At 65.8% G+C, this 16,335-nt stretch overlaps 1 protein-coding gene across 1 annotated transcript; it reads left to right on the forward strand.

Annotated features, from left to right (window-relative positions):
* The first annotated feature begins 237 nt into the window (after positions 1-237).
* Positions 238-16,284, forward strand: HCN2 (hyperpolarization activated cyclic nucleotide gated potassium and sodium channel 2). Its single transcript, XM_079116555.1, has 8 exons — positions 238-884; positions 9,458-9,881; positions 10,462-10,623; positions 11,359-11,577; positions 12,548-12,694; positions 14,146-14,386; positions 14,478-14,642; positions 15,273-16,284. Exons 1-8 carry the CDS (start codon positions 253-255, stop codon positions 15,935-15,937), a joined length of 2,655 nt encoding a protein of 884 aa, XP_078972681.1. The 5' UTR covers positions 238-252; the 3' UTR covers positions 15,938-16,284.
* Positions 16,285-16,335: the final 51 nt, after the last annotated feature.

Below are 16,335 nucleotides of genomic sequence, written 5' to 3' on the forward strand. Positions count from 1 at the left end.
AAGGCCTGGAGCCGCCTGACCTTGGGCCGCTCGCTGCCTCGGGCCTCAGTTTCCCCAGCGCAGCCGTGTTGGAGCGCGCGGGCCGGGGGCTCGGGAGGAGGCAGGGCACGCGCCCCCGCCCCTCCCCCGAGGTCGAGGCTCCGCCCCCCGCGGCTCCTCCCCGTCCCGCCCCCGCCTCCCCCCTCCCTCGGGCTCGGGCCGGCGGCGGCGGCGGCGGCGGCTCCGCTCCGCACTGCCCGGCGCCGCCTCGCCATGGACGCGCGCGGGGGCGGCGGGCGGCCCGGGGAGAGCCCGGGCGCGACCCCTGCGCCGGGGCCGCCGCCGCCGCCGCCGCCCGCGCCCCCCCAGCAGCAGCCGCCGCCGCCGCCGCCGCCTGCGCCGCCCCCGGGCCCCGCGCCCGCTCCCCCACAGCAGCCGCCGCGGGCCGAGGCGGCGCCCCCCGAGGCGGCGGACGAGGGCGGCCCGCGCGCCCGGCTCCGCAGCCGCGACAGCTCGTGCGGGCGCCCGGGCACCCCCGGCGCCGCCAAGGGCAGCCCAAACGGCGAGTGCGGGCGCGGCGATCCGCAGTGCAGCCCCGCGGGTCCCGAGGGCCCAGCGCGCGGCCCCAAGGTGTCGTTCTCGTGCCGCGGGGCGGCCTCGGGGCCCGCGGCGGCGCCGGGCGCGGCGGGGCCGGCGGACGAGGCCGGCAGCGAGGAGGCGGGCCCGGCAGGGGAACCTCGCGGCAGCCAGGCCAGCTTCCTGCAGCGCCAGTTCGGCGCGCTCCTGCAGCCCGGCGTCAACAAGTTCTCGCTGCGGATGTTCGGCAGCCAGAAGGCAGTGGAGCGCGAGCAGGAGCGCGTGAAATCGGCGGGGGCCTGGATCATCCACCCGTACAGCGACTTCAGGTACCGCCTTCGGGAGGGGCTGCCGTCGCGGAGGGGCCCTAGAGCGGCGCACGCGGGGGCCGTCCTTGGAGCGCCCGGGAGGGCGGGGCAGCGCGTCCGGCCGGTGACCTCGGCGGGGGCCCCTCGGTGACTTCGGGCGTGCCCGAGGCCCGCCCCAGAGGGACCAAGACGAGAGAGGCTCCGCCCTTGGGGAGACTGAGGGGCTGAGTGTGCTCCCGGTGACCCCTGCGCGCCCCTTCCCGCGCGCCCTGACATCCCCGGCACCGCCTTGCTGCAGGTTTGATGGGCGCAAGCTGCGGGCCACAGGGCCAGCGTCTGAGCGCGGAGGGGCGGAGAGGACGAATAGAGGGGAACGTGGGCGCGGAGGAGGCAGGGGAGGAGGGAGGGAAGGGCGCCCGGGAAGGACGCGCCCGGGCGAGACCGGTTGGGAAGGGGTTAAGCGGTCACGGCGCACTCCACCGTGTTCACCTGAACCGCTCGGCAGGCGCGTCTGGGTAGCGTGCAGAGGGTGCAGAACGGGTGGGGGTCTCCAAGTTGCGTCTCCCGCCGAGCGACTGCGGGGTGTTCCCTTGTGTCGGTGGGTATGTAGATGTCGGTGTGGATTTGTGTGGAGAGCCTTAGAGCAGAGCCACGGCCCGGTGTGCTTGCGGACCTTTCTGGGCGTGCATTGTGTGACCGGCGAGAGTGGACAGTGCGTGTCACTGCAGGTCGCGCGTGTGTGCACACGAACAGTGACGGGGCGGGGGTCCTGGGGGCGTGTGCCTGATGATCTAGGGGAGGCGTGTCCCCAGGGGTGTGTCTGGTGGGTCACTGAGGCCTGTGTTGGGGTGGCGTGTGGGTGAGCGTGTTCATCGGTGGGCGGTGTGGCAAGCGGTGTACAGGGTGTGCGGGAGTGCGTCCTTGGGTCGGGGGAGAGTACCATTGTAGAGGTGTAGACGCGAGCGAACCACCGCCGCAGGCGCGCTGGTGAGAGGTTTCAGCACCGCGGACAGCGCCCGGCCTGGGAGTCGCCTGAGCTCCCGCGGCAGGTTCTCCGCCAGGACTGGGGTTCTCCGTGTACTCCTGGAACCCCAGAGCTAGGCAAGCAGCGCTGTAGGGCTCTCCCTTTTCCTGCCCACTCCAAACCTCCAGTGCTTGACAACTGGGGAAACAGACCTAGAGGCACACAAGTCAGGGACAGAGACTGGAGGAAATTCCATTTCCTGTCCACAGGCATGAGATCTTCCCCAGCTGTGAACGACCCACAGCCTGGACTTTGGGAGAGGCCAGAGGGAGCAGGGGCCCATAGGGCTGCTGGGACCCTCCAGCCTGCATGCAGGGAATGCTGACATTCCTGCTCAGAGTCCAGGCGGCAGAGTTTGGACCAGGGTCTCATGGCTCCAGCCTGTAGTGGTACAGGGCAGCCTTGCTGCCTCCAGCAAGGGCTCCCAGTCTGCCTGGCCCCACTGCTAACAGGGCTGTGCCAGCTGGCCAGAAAGGGGCAGGGGCACAGCGGGTGAGAGAGGCCTGCAGCAGTACCTGCTGCCCAGGTTCCTCTGCCTCAGCACCACTGGCACCTGAGGGCTTGCTGTGGAGTGGGCTCCAGGCTGACCCTGGGGAGGAGGCTTGGGCAGGGGCTGACCCCAGGGTGTGTGGGAGGAGGTCCACTGGAGGAGCTGGCCTGCCCCCACAGGTCCCCCCCAGGCACAGTTGCTTGTGGGACCCTGGGCAGGCTGGGCCTGCTCTGCATGCTGGACCATGTGGTGTTCACAGGCCACTGTGTGGGTCTACTGGGGTCCGGGCTGGCAGGAAGGCTGAGGTGAGGGGTAAACGGGGAGTGGGCCTGGCCCGCCATCAGGACTGTACGAGGAGCAGCGGCCAGGTTTACAGCTGCAGCAGAACAGCTCTGGCCTCCGCTGTCTGGGGACCTGCGCCCCTGCCAGCCCCTTCTGATTGAACGTGGGCACTGATGCCAGGCACCTGACCAGCAAAGCTGCCTGAGCCCTGCTGGGGATGTCAGAGACACTCACCAACGTTGGGTTAATAGTGTTAGTGTCACCACAGTGACAGAGAACCTGAGGTCCACCCAGGCCCAGGGAGAAGGAAGAAAGAGGGGTCCTAAGAGTGTTGTGGAGGGCTGGGGTTGTGACAGCACTTAACTAGCACGTGCGGGGCATGGGTTCAATTCTCAGCACTTAAATAGATAAAACTGCAAAGGCCCATTGCCAACTAAAAAATAAAAAAAAACTGTCATGGACACTGGGGGCACCTGGGTGACTGGCGGGCATCTCTAGGAGCAGAATGGGGCAGCAGCCCTCAGCTCCCTGCCCAGCGGAACCTCTCCACTTCCTTGGCTTCCCAGGCTCAACTTGGTTCCCTGATTGGTCTGACCCTGTAAATGCCCTGCACTGCCTGGCACCAGGAGGGGGCTGCTGTGACCAAGAGCCTGAGCAGCAGGCTGTGGGGTGACCCCAGGTGGAAGGTGTCCCAGCTGAGGGAGGCAGGACCTGGGGGCCAGGGCAGGAAGTTCCCTGGCAGCCCACAGTGAGCAGTGCCTGGGGTCCTCTCTGGCCTCCAGTCCGGCATTTTTCTGAACGCAGAAGATGGCATGGGGGGTCTGACGTCCACAGTCCTGGCAGCAACCTGCGGGCTCAGAATGCACAGTGTCTTCTCCTGCCCTCTGGTGAGCAGCAGCCCTCTGCCTCCAGCCTGTCCTGTCAGGGACTGGCATTGGGAGGGCGCCCGGGACATGTTTTCCAAGAACACGGATGCCAGGCAGACCAGCAGGTCTCGAGGCTCACTGCTGGACAGGTCCACCCTGTGAAAGCCAGGGCCAGTACACAGCAGGCCGACCTGGCGCTCCACACGGATACTGAGAGGCCTCTGGGAGCTTCGGTGCAGCAGCGGGTTCCAGGGACACAGGGATGACCTGACTCCCTTCCCTTCTGTGCACACCACAGCTGGGGCCTGAGTTGAGTTCCAGCCCCTCCTCCAGGGGCACAGGGCCTGGGAGGACTGGGAGGAGCGCCTTCACAGCACCTGGTTCCCAGGTGCGCAGAGTGGCTGGGAGCGAGCGGACCACACAGACTCTGAGGGCAGAGCAGGGCAGTGGGTGTGGGGCACTGGTCGGGAGCGCTTCCCTCCCTGCTCCTCTGCAACAGCCACTGGGTGGCCGAGGTAGCTCTGGCCCCAGGGGCAGCCCCTTGCCCTAGAGAACAATGGCGGGTGACTCCCTTTCTGCCTTCCTCTGGCTCCCAAGTTGTAAGTGCCTCTGACGTCTGACTGCAGCCACGCCAGCTGCTCTGCAGGTTGTTAGCTCCATGCTCCAGGAAGGTCCTGGAAGGACAGGCTGAAGGGAAAGAGGTGTGTTCCTCTCTGGCCCTCAGAGGGCTCAGGCCAAGCCAAGTCCTGCCCTGAGGATCCCCAGAGCCTGATGGGACAGGAGGCCCATCCCCCAGCGGCTAGTGGAGCAGCAGGTCAAGGCCGGTGCCCCTGGCTCTGCAGGTCCTGGGTCATGAATTCCTGCATGGTAAACAGACGTGACCCAGCGGTGGCCAGAGTTGGGGTGGGGTCCCCTGGCCGGGGGTGGGGGCAGTAGGCCAGCTCCCACTGGGGATTCGGGCCCAGGCCACCTCTGGTGAGGAGGGAGGACTGAGGTTGATGTGGAGGGTCAGGAATCCGGTGGCCGCTTCGGTGCCTGGCAGGGAGCCGAAGAAGCCCTTCTTCCACAGCGCGCTGGCTCAGGCCAGAGCTGCCCCATCCCCTCGGCATGCCTGCAGCTCAGCCCCTGAAACTCACCCGCCAGCCAGCAGCCCTGGTCCTCCCTCCCCACTGCTGCCCTGCTTGTCTCTGACCCTCGGCTGACTGTCCCTGCCCGTGCTTCCCAGTCATTCAGGCCTCCTGGCTCCTCCTCCTCCTCGCCTCCTGCCCCACGGAGGCCTCAGGGCCTTTGTACCTGCAGTTATCTCTGCTTGGTCACCTCCCCTGACCAGTGGTCACTACCTCAGATGCCACCTCCTCTTGGTGTGGGTTCCTCTCCTGTCCTGCTCAGTGGGACCCAGAAGAGGGCTCATCACAAGCCCCTGGCACCTGGCAGGGTCAGAGGGCGCAGACACATGCCTCTTCCCTGCCCACCCTAGGCTCCTCCTGCCGCCTGCAGACTAAGCCCACACGGGGGCCCAGGGCCCTGCTTCTCCTCATCAGGGATTGGTGGACTGCCTCCTGGCATCTCGCACCCACTGGGGACACGGCCACCCGCCTGTCCACCCAGCCCTGACCTCCAGCCGGGGCCTGGGCTCTGGCAGTCAGGCTCCCAGGACCCCCACCCAGTGCCCACGGGGGCTGCAGGCGCACGGGCAGAGCCCTCTCTCGCCCCTCGGCTGGAGGGGCTCTCCCTGACCCTTCGCGGCCGGGCTGTGCAAGCCAGAGCCCCGAGCGGGAGGGGGGCTGCGCCAGGCTGAGGGGCCCGGGGCTCCCGCGCCTCCGTGTCTTTATGTATTTACTTATTTATTTAGTCACTGGGGTCGAACCCAGGGGCACTTTACTGCTGAGCTACATCCCAGCCCTGTGCAGTTTTGTTTGAGGCAGGGTCTCTAAATTTCTTGGGTGTGATCCTCCTGCCTCAGCTAGAATTGTAGGCGAGTGCCATGGAGCCCACTGACTTGTTAAGTCCAGTGCCACACTTTTTTTTGATTTTTAAAGAATTATATATTTTGGTGTTCGATGGACTTTATTTATATTTTTTATGTGGTGCTGAGAATCAAACCCAGTGCCTCACACTTGCCAGCCAAGTGCCCTATCACTGAGCCACAACCCAGCCCCACATTTTTAGTATGAATAGATAATCATAAAAATCTAAAGTGATTGAATTAAAACAATCTTGAAATTAAACAGCAAGAAGAACTTCAAGGAATTTTTCTAAGAGTTGAAGATTAATGTTACTTAGCTTTTTTTTTTTTTTTTTTTTTGGTACTGGGGATTAAACCTGGGGGCACTTTATCACTGAGTTACGTTCCCAGCCCTTTTTATTTTTTATTTTGAGACAGGATCTAAGTTGCTTGGGGCCTCGCCAAGTTGCTGAGGCTGGTTTTGAACTTGAGATCCTCCTGCCTCAGCCTCCTGAGCCGCTAGGATTGTGGGTGTGAAGGTCTGTACCCAGCGCCCTGATGATTGCTTAAACAGGATTTAATTGTGGTCATTCAGATTCTTGCTGAGAAATCCCTGGAGAGCTGAGTGGCCCTGGGCAGTGAATGCCCAGATCTGTAAGGAGGGCCCTGGGAAGCAAGACTGTGTCCCCCATGCCGGTGGGCAGGGCAGATCGGGGCTCAAGTCAGTGGCTGCCCATGACAGCAGAACCCAAGAGGGGAGGGGGCCAATGGGGATCCCCCTCCCTCTGGGACCCTGTTTCCTGGAGCAGGAGCCCCACACACTGAGGCAGGTGAGGTTCCCAGATCTCCCTGTCCAGGGTGAGCAAGGTGGCGGGCAGGGGTGTTGGGCTGCAGTGGACACCCTGAAGGCCTAGGGCATCCTCTTCCCTGGCCTCAGTTTCCCCTTGGTAAGGGACACTCCTGAACCCAGATTCCTCCTGGGGGGCCAGGCCAGCTGGTGAGGACCAGGGTTGGGTCTGGGCCCTGTGGGAGGCATCCTGGCTGGAGCAGGCTGGCCCCACCCCACAGGGACGATGGGGATGGCCACCTGCCTGGGAAGAGGGGTCGCACCGTGTGACCCCAGGCAGGGTCCTGCACCCCTACCTGACTGGCCGGCCCTTGCAGTCAGGAGGAAACGGGGAGTTTGTGAGCAGTGCCACCACGGTGCCCCAGTCACGGGCCGCTCAGTCTGTTCTAGGTCCCTCTGGTGGTCTCTGAACCCTTGTCCATGGCTCTTTTCTGCTTCTTTGGACCCACAGGGAGGCAGTTCTCAGTCCAGAGAGGGTGAGCCACACAGTGGCCTCTGGGGGCAGAGGGGTGGGGAACAGCAGGCAGGTGGAGCACTGCACCAGAGGGGCTTGAGCCCACTCGCACCGCCTCGACCCAGCAGAGGAGGGGCCAGCAGAGCCATCTGATGCTGACCTTGACGTTCGGGGGTACCCCCTCTACCCCACTGGTGTCAGCACTCTCCAGGTCTCAGCCCCACCTCAGCGACTCCCGGGACCCTCCGGGAGCCCACCTTCCGTGTCATGGGGAACTTCTGAGCACTTTCACAGGAGACCTCACCACGTGGATTGAGGATGGACGAGGAGACCGAGGTTCCCAGGGACTGGAGAGCTCCCCGGTCACTTGTGCCCATGGGCCGCGCTCATTTGGCTGGCTCACGCTGCCTGGATGCTGGGTCCCGTCCAGCCCTTGGCTCTCACAGACTGAGCTGCCGTGAACATCTCAGTACAAATCACTTTCTGATTTTTTCCCTTCTCCCATTTGGACGATTTCCTTGAGATCAGTTCCCCGAAGTGGAACGCCTGGCCGCCCAGCAGGCTCAGGTGCCATGCAGACAAGAGTCTAACCCACAGAGGCCGGGAGCTGTGCACTCGCAGGGCTGTGCCACCCAGCAGCAGTGGGCAGGGGTGGCCCACGGACGGCCCGTGGATGGCCCCACAGAGCCCCTGCCTGGAGGGAGTGGGGAGAGGCCGACACAGTCTGCAGGGTGGGACCCAGACTTCATCTGTGGTGGTGCTGGGCTTGAGCCTGCGGCCTTGAGCACGCTTGGCCAGTGCTCCACCAAAGAGCTACATTCCAGCCCCGGGGTCCCCCAGACTTTAAGGGTCAAAAATGAAGGTGCTCACTCCTCCCTTTCTGTATGGTGGTGCTGGAACCCAGGGCCGCGTGTGAGCGAGGTGTGGCCAGCCCCTCTGGAAGACGAGCCCTCCTTTGCCTGGCCCACGTGGTGTGCTTTGTGGGCTCAAGCCCACCTCAGGCACCACTCATCCCAGCCCCCGAGGTTCCTCTCTCTCCTCTCTTCCCCTCTCTTCCCCTCTCTCTCTCTTTTGGTGCTGGGGGATAAAATCAAGGGTACTTTGCCATTGAGCTACGTCTCCAATCCTTTAAAAATCATTTTCTTGCCTGGCGTGGTGGTGCACGCCTGTCATCCCAGTGGCTTGGGAGTCTGAGGCAGGAGGATCAAAAGTTCAAAGCCAGCCTCAGCAACTTAGCCAGGCCCTAAGCAACTCAGTGAGACCCTGTCTCTAAATAAAATACAAAAAAAAAAAGAGCTAGGGATGTGGCTCAGTGGTTAAGTGCCGCTGGTATACACACACACTCTCTCTCTCCCCTCTCTTCTCTCTCTCTCTCTCTCTCTCACACACACACACACACACACACACACACACACACACACACACATTCTTTTAAGATTTGAGACGGGGTCTCATTAAGTTGCTGAGGTTCTTACTAAGATGCTAAGGCTGGCCTCAAACTTGTGATCCTCCTGCCTCAGCCTCCCAAGTTGCTGGGATGACAGGCGTGGCACTGCACCTGTCCTTCTGTTTCAGTTACTTAGTCTATCCATGGTAAAAGCTGCCACGTAGCCACTCAGCCATGAGCGGGAGCAAAGCTCTGTGAGTCCACACCCCATCTCTGGATGTCCCTGGGTCACACACTGGCCTGTGTCTGGCTCTTACGGAGCACCAGGGCCTCAGGCCTGCGCACGCTGCTGCTGTCGCCCGCTCCTGCCAGCGCTCCTGGTGTGCGTGGCTCGCCGTGTTTTCCCCTCACCCAAGGACGCGCACGTGGGCCGCCTGCCTCTGGCTGCTGTCGGTCATGGGAAGGAACGTGGTGTGCCGGCTCCTGTTGGGACCCTTGCTTCCTACTCCTGACCTGTGCTGAGTGGACTGCTGGGCCGCGTGGTGACCCTGTGCTTGGCTTTTTAGGAGCCACCACGTGGTTCTCCACCAGACGGGTTTGGATCTGCACCTTCTCAGCAGCTGGGCTGGGCATCTGACCATGTGGCCTGTGTCCCCATTAGGGGACCCTTCACTCGGCACTCTGCCTGGCCATCAGTGGATATCCCTCGCGTGCACAGGCCTGTTGCTGCCAGTGCTTCCCAAGAGGGACCGTGGGACTGGCCTTGGGATGTGCATCGGGGTGGGCGTGACCTGTTACACTGAGGGTCCAGACACTTGCCGGGTCCTGACCCACCTCCCCCCGCCCACTCGTCTGCCGCTCTCGTCTCCCCTACCTTGGCCTCCCTCTGCCTCCTCCTGCGCCCGCCCCCAGGGTGCTGCCTGCAGGCCCAGGTGGGCAGGTGTGAGCGGCGCTCCCGGCCCAGGCTTGACTGTGCCGTGTGGGGCCCAGCCCACCCGGGCTCCCCTCTGCCCAGTGCTCCCACCCGGTTCTGCCTGCCCCGTTCATCTTCCTCCGTCCCTGACGGTGTTGGACACCAGTCTTGTGCCGGGGCAGCTTCCCTTTGGGTCCTGTGAAACAGTCGGTCATTCCGAGCAGCCTTGCGGGCTTCCGGAGGTCTGCGCCCTCGAGGGAAGGGCAGTGGGCCGCAGAGAGGGACCCGGGCTGCGGGGAGGCTTTCTGGAGGCGCAGGCCTCTGCCCGGGTCCAGGGCCCTGGGAGCTGGGGCGCGGCGGCACTGTGAGCAGCCTTCTCCCCCCAGGTTCTACTGGGACTTCACCATGTTGCTGTTCATGGTGGGGAACCTCATCATCATCCCCGTGGGCATCACCTTCTTTAAGGACGAGACCACTGCCCCGTGGATCGTGTTCAACGTCGTCTCGGACACCTTCTTCCTCATGGACCTGGTGCTCAACTTCCGCACGGGCATCGTGATCGAGGACAACACGGAGATCATCCTGGACCCGGAAAAGATCAAGAAGAAGTACCTGCGCACGTGGTTCGTGGTGGACTTCGTGTCGTCCATCCCGGTGGACTACATCTTTCTCATCGTGGAGAAAGGCATCGACTCGGAAGTCTACAAGACGGCGCGCGCCCTGCGCATCGTGCGCTTCACCAAGATCCTCAGCCTCCTGCGGCTGCTGCGCCTGTCGCGGCTCATCCGCTACATCCACCAGTGGGAGGAGGTGAGGACCAGGAGGGGCTGGAGCGCGGCCTGAGCGTCGCGGGGCCTTGGGACCCAGGGTCCCGGCTGCCGGGGTCCCCTCGCGGAGGGGCCTCGAGGGCCAGGCGGCGATGTGCGGGCTGCAGGTACAGGGCGTGAGGACCGCCAGGGCACCTGGGCAGTCACTGGGGTTCGGTGGGAGCCGAGGGGGCGGGGAGGCCGGGGGCCTTGGGAGTGAGTACCCCAGGGACGGAGGACGACCCCACAGGGTCGTGCGTCCAGGCCCGCGGTAGGGGAGGCTCCTGGGTCCACCATAGGGCAAGCCCCCACACCAGGCGGCCATGGGGCAGAGCTGGGGGGCCGCCGGCGGGCCAGCTGCCTGCTCCCTGCCCTGCCCTCTGCCCCGAGGAGACAGCCATCCTTTGCCAGAGGCTCAGAGCCGGAAGCCAGCTCCCTGCCTCAGCCCTGGGCCGCCTCCTGCCGTGGTGGACGCGGGGAGTTCGGCGGCAGGAGGCGGAGGCAGGGCCGGCGGGCGGGAGAAGTGCGTGGCGGGCGCGGGGCCTCAGTCCGGGAGGGTGCCCCAGCGGCCTGCGCCTCCCCAGATCTTCCACATGACCTACGACCTGGCCAGCGCGGTGATGCGCATCTGCAACCTCATCAGCATGATGCTGCTGCTTTGCCATTGGGACGGCTGCCTGCAGTTCCTGGTGCCCATGCTGCAGGACTTCCCCAGCAACTGCTGGGTGTCCATCAACAACATGGTGGTGAGCCCGCCGCGCCCTCTCCAGCGCCGCCGCGGCTTTCCCATGGTCAGCTGTGTCCGTGCACACGGACGAGACAAAAGCCCAGCGCTGCGCGCGTGGGAAGGGACACAAAGGTGCCTGCTGCCCGCAGGCCTGGTCACCGACAAGCCGGGCTGGGGCCCCAGTCAGCCTTGCGTCCTGCCCTGGCCAGGGGCAACTACAGGGCTTGGCACGCTTTAGGCTGGACGCAGAGCAGCTGGACGTTGACAGTGGGCTCGATGGGGTCAGGAGCCGCAGAGGGAGAACCCACAGGCACCCCTCCTCAGCCGGCGCCTGGCACGGCTGCCTGGGCTGAGGAGCCCATTGTCCAGCTGCTGCCTGCACAAGTGGTTCCATTTCCTGGACAGGCCCACTGCCCCCCTTCCCCAGCCTGGTCAACTGAGGACGTCCAAGAGCGGCCCTCTGCCCTCCCAGCCCCTGGGGTGTAACTCATGTCCCCAGCTGTCCTGTCCTGGGGCCCTCAGAACTTGTATGTCCTCTTGGCCTCTCAGGTGTGCTGGTCAGTCTGGGTGCTCTGAGTCTCAGCTCCCCCGGCAGCGAGGCAGGAGGGGCATCAGGCCCCCGGCACACCAGCACGCCTGTGCCTGCCCGGCCTGTGCCTCTGGACACTGGGAGCCCCCACCCGAGTGCCTGCGGGGGGCTGGTGGCCAGGCGCCCCGGGCAGTGCTGCCCCAACCGCGCGCCCTGGCCTTGCAGAACCACTCCTGGAGCGAGCTGTACTCCTTCGCGCTCTTCAAGGCCATGAGCCACATGCTGTGCATCGGGTATGGGCGGCAGGCGCCCGAGAGCATGACGGACATCTGGCTCACCATGCTGAGCATGATCGTGGGCGCCACCTGCTACGCCATGTTCATCGGCCACGCCACCGCCCTCATCCAGTCCCTGGACTCCTCCAGGCGCCAGTACCAGGAGAAGGTCTGAGGGGACACAGCCCTGCCCAGGGGCCCGCGGGGAGGCCACTCCCACCCACATCTGGTGGGGGGCTCCCTCCTGCTCTGAGTAGAGGGCCGGGGTGGGAGGCCGGGGCATCGTGGGTGTGGACCCAGTACCTCCAGCTGTGATGGGGGCGCAGGAGCAGACGGCCCAGCCGGGAATGGCCAGGGCCCAGTGTCACGACCGGCTGGGTGGGGCAGCCAGAGGCCTGGGGTTTCTGGCGACACCGGACTGCAGGCCTCAGGGCTGGCAAGGGTGCTGGCTGCCCCCGTCTGGCCTCTGCCTGGGGAGAACGTCCACAGGGTGGTTGTAGGGGAGGGTAGAGGGATGGTTGGCGTGAGCCCCGCGGAAGCCCACCTGACCTGTGGCTGCGCCTTGTGCCGGGTCCCTGTTCACCTGAGGCAGGGGCACGCCCGGCCCTCCAGGTGCCATCTGCCGTCCTGTCCTCATGCCTGGCCCTGGCTGAGAGCTGCCAGCCAGGACAGCCGGGTCAGCTGGGCCCTGTGCCAAGCACCACGGCTGTCCGGAAGCCATGGGCCTCGCACCCAAACATGAGCTGGTGCCGCCATCCGCCTGCCGTCACGGGTTCCGCTGAGCTCAGAGCAGCTGTGGCCGGGCCGGGTTGGGGCGGAAGTGGGGCACCTAGAGGCACCATCTTGGGGACAGCAGGGCCTGGCACCACACCCTCTGCCCTGCTCGGGAGGGGCTGACAGCCTCCTTCCTCAGGAGCCCAGCTGGGCTGGTGCCCCAGGCCAGCGGACACCCCACCGTGACCCGTGGCTCCTGAGGGCTCCCGAGGGCGGGCGTGGCGCCTGAGGAGCCTCATCTGGACTCGTCCGACCCTGACGCAGCGCACAGGGGAAATGGGGTTTGGAGGTGGTGTTGCTGCAGGCCACGGGGGCTGGCCAGGCCTGCTCTGGCGGGCAGCTGCTGACCGCCCTTCCCACTGCAGTACAAGCAGGTGGAGCAGTACATGTCCTTCCACAAGCTTCCGGCCGACTTCCGCCAGAAGATCCACGACTACTACGAGCACCGGTACCAAGGCAAGATGTTCGACGAGGACAGCATCCTGGGGGAGCTCAACGGCCCACTGCGCGAGGTGAGGCCCGCGGCGGCCCCATGCCCGCTCCCCTGCCTGCCGGCAGAGCCCGGGGCCGAGCTGGACACGGGAGGCCAGCAGTGTCCAGGCTGGGCTGACCGGAGGTCTAGGTCCTGGCTCTGCCCTCCAGCCTGTGGGCCCTGGGCGGATGTCCTGGGGCTGCCGAGCAGGACCCCCCTGCTGGGCAGCTGGAACAGGAGGCAGGGCCTCTCCCCGGGCCGGCAGTCTAGCAGCAGGCACAGGCCGGGCGGCTCCTTCAGCTCCGGCCTCCAGCCACAGGGCCTCCCTGCCCTCTCTCCCGTCCCTGCACGAGGCCTGATCTGCCCGGCCTCCTGACTTGCCTGCTTGGTGGAGACCCTGTTTCCAAATGAGGTCACATTCACTGGTCGCAGGGGTCAGAGTTCCATGTCCAAGCAGCCACGGAGCCCTGGGGCGCCCTGGGGAGCACCGGCCACGGCAGGGGCAGGAGGGTGGGAAGGTGAGGTCCGGCGCCCGCTGGCAAGGGCAGAGGCCCTGAGGGGAGAGCAGGGGCTGCCAGGGCCGCCGGACAGAGCCTTCGGGAGGCTGGCACTGTGGCCGCGTCACTGGGAACACTGGTGGTGGGTGGTCCCCACCACGGCCCTTGGGCCTTCGTTGTACACAGAACTTGCAGACCACAGAAGGCAGGGCAGGCACCGTGTACAGGGCACACGACCGTCTCCACAGCCCAACTGCAGAGCGCTGCCCAGCCCACAGGACCCCGCCCCGGGAACGTGGTTAGGTGTCCACAGCCCTGAGCCGAGCCCAGGCCTGGCCTGCAGGCTTCCCCTTCCTCTTTAAAACACAGGCACGGGAGGCGAGGCAGGCTCCCGTCACACACCCACGTCCCAGAGGCAGCGGCCAGCTGCTGGGTCTTGACGGCTCTGGCACCGTGGTGAGGTGTCCCACAGAGCCCTGGGCTGTCCAGGCTCCCCTGGCACCTGCCCCCAGGATCGCCTGCGTGGGCCACACGTGTCTCCTGCCTCCTGCCTTTCAGTCTCTCCCGTCTTAGGGAGCCTTTGTGCATGGAGGGCACTGGCCCGTGAAAGACCCTCCTAACTTCTGTGCATCCCTTCACTTTGCTTAGGGTGCTTCTTTGCTGTGCAGAAAAAAAAAAACGCAGCCCTTGTGGTTTTTTTACTTTAAGACAGGGCCTCACTAGGTTGCTGAGGCTGGCCTGAATCTGCATCCTCCTGCCTCGGCCTCCCCAGTCACTCCCTGAGTTGCTTCTCTCTCCCACTCCTTCCTCCACTCTTGGGGGTCATCCACAGAGGTCCTTCTCGGTTTCCTTCCCACTTGTGATACTGCTGACTGCTCCTGTTCGTCCAGTGGCCTTGGCCAGTGTAGGGGGGGGGGCCTCTGTCCTGGCTTTTGGCTGGCCAAGATAAGACTGGCCCAGGCCACAGCTCAGCCCCAGCCCGCCCGCCCTGCAGGAGATCGTCAACTTCAACTGCCGTAAGCTGGTGGCCTCCATGCCGCTGTTCGCCAACGCTGACCCCAACTTTGTGACAGCCATGCTGACCAAGCTCAAATTCGAGGTCTTCCAGCCAGGGGACTACATCATCCGGGAGGGAACTGTGGGCAAGAAGATGTACTTCATCCAGCACGGCGTGGTCAGCGTGCTCACCAAGGGCAACAAGGAGATGAAGCTGTCCGACGGCTCCTACTTCGGGGGTGAGCTTGGGGCCCCGCAGGGCGGGCAGGGTGGCTCCAGCAGGGGCAACGGGCAGGCTGTCCAGCAGCTGAGGGCCTGTTGCCCGCGCAGAGATCTGCCTGCTTACGCGGGGCCGGCGCACGGCCAGCGTGCGGGCCGACACCTACTGCCGCCTCTATTCGCTGAGCGTGGACAACTTCAATGAGGTGCTGGAGGAGTACCCCATGATGCGGCGCGCCTTTGAGACCGTGGCCATCGACCGCCTGGACCGCATCGGTGAGCTGGCTGCAGGGCACAGGAAGGGGCGTGGCCCGGCGGCCAGGTCCCAAGGATCCCACCGCGCTGACCCGCCCTGGTGCGGCGCGGCAGAGAAGGCGCGCTCCCGTGGTGTGCGTTTTCGCCCTTGGGCCTGTGTCCGAGGGCCCGTAGTGCGGGCGGGGAGGTGGCCTCCCACAAGGAGGGGGCGTGGGGCAGCCCTGAGGAGCCTGCTGCGTCCAGGGTGGGGGCGCAGCCGGGCCGCAAGGGCGGACGTGTGCGCCCGGAGTGGGTGTGGCGGGCAGAGGCCCTGCGGTGGCCAGGAGGCCTGCGCAGGCGCGGGCGGCGCTTCCCGTGGGCAGGGCTGCCCCGTGGTGCCCCGTGGTGCCCCACGCAGAACTTCGGCATGAGCTTTTCCTACGCAGGAGTTGTTCGGCCAGCACAGGCACAGGTGCTCAGTAAGTGTACACAGCAGGCACTCGCATCTACTTGTGTATGGTGGGCGGCCTGTGTGTGCTCACTGCACACAGTAGGTGCCCGAAGTATACTTGCTGCATACTTTTGGTACGCAAAAGATGCGCAGCGTACGCAGCAGGCACCCTGCGTGGCACTGCCCAGCAAGCACTCCGCGCTGACGCCCCGCCCCCACAGGGAAGAAGAACTCGATCCTGCTGCACAAGGTGCAGCACGACCTCAGCTCGGGCGTGTTCAACAACCAGGAGAACGCCATCATCCAGGAGATCGTCAAGTACGACCGCGAGATGGCGCAGCAGGCCGAGCTGGGCCAGCGCGGCGGCCTCTTCCCGCCGCCGCCGCCGCCGCAGGTCACCTCCGCCATCGCCACGCTGCAGCAGGCGGTGGCCATGAGCTTCTGCCCGCAAGTGGCTCGCCCCCTGGTGGGGCCGCTGGCGCTGGGCTCGCCCCGCCTCCTGCGCCGCGCCGCCCCCGGGCCCGCCCCCGCGGCCAGCCCCCCGGGCGCGCCCGCCAGCCCCCGGGCCCCGCGGACCTCGCCCTACGGCGGCGCGCCCGGCTCGCCCGCCGCCCCCCGCGCCGGGCCCGTGCTGCCCGCACGCCGCCTGAGCCGCGCGTCGCGCCCACTGTCCGCCTCGCAGCCCTCGCTGCCCCACGGCGCACCCGGACCGGGGCCCGCGACTTCCGTGCGTCCGGCCAGCAGCTCCACGCCGCGGCTAGGGCCAGCGCCTGCCGCCCGGGCCTCTGGGCCCGGCCCGGACCGCAGGGACTCGGCCTCACCCAGCGCCGCCGGCGGCCTCGATCCGCTGGACTCTGCGCGCTCGCGACTCTCGTCCAACTTGTGACCCTCGCGCACCGCCCCGCGGGCCAGACGGGCCAGGCGGGGCCGTCATCCAGACCAAAGCCATGCCATTGCCCGGCCGCCCACACGCGCAGAAGCCATAGAGGGACGTAGGTAGGCTAGTCCGACGGGCGGCGGGCAGCACGCGGCCCCTCCAGCCCCGCTGCCCCCTCATCGCCCTGCGCCCACCCCCATCGCCCCTGCCCTTGGTGGCGGCCGTGAGGGGCTCCCTTCACCTCGGTGCCTCAGTTCCCCCAACTGTAAAACGGGGACGGGGCCGGCCACTGGCCGAGGTGGCGTGGAGCCCCGCCCGCCCTGCCCCCCAGGTGGCCGCGTCTGAGGAGTGTTTTTAAGTGCAATACTTGGCCTTCGGCTTCCCCTGCCCACATCGAGCTCACGCAA

This window comes from Sciurus vulgaris, assembly GCF_902686455.1.
Source record: "Sciurus vulgaris genome assembly, chromosome: 16".
Lineage (NCBI taxonomy): Eukaryota > Metazoa > Chordata > Mammalia > Rodentia > Sciuridae > Sciurus > Sciurus vulgaris.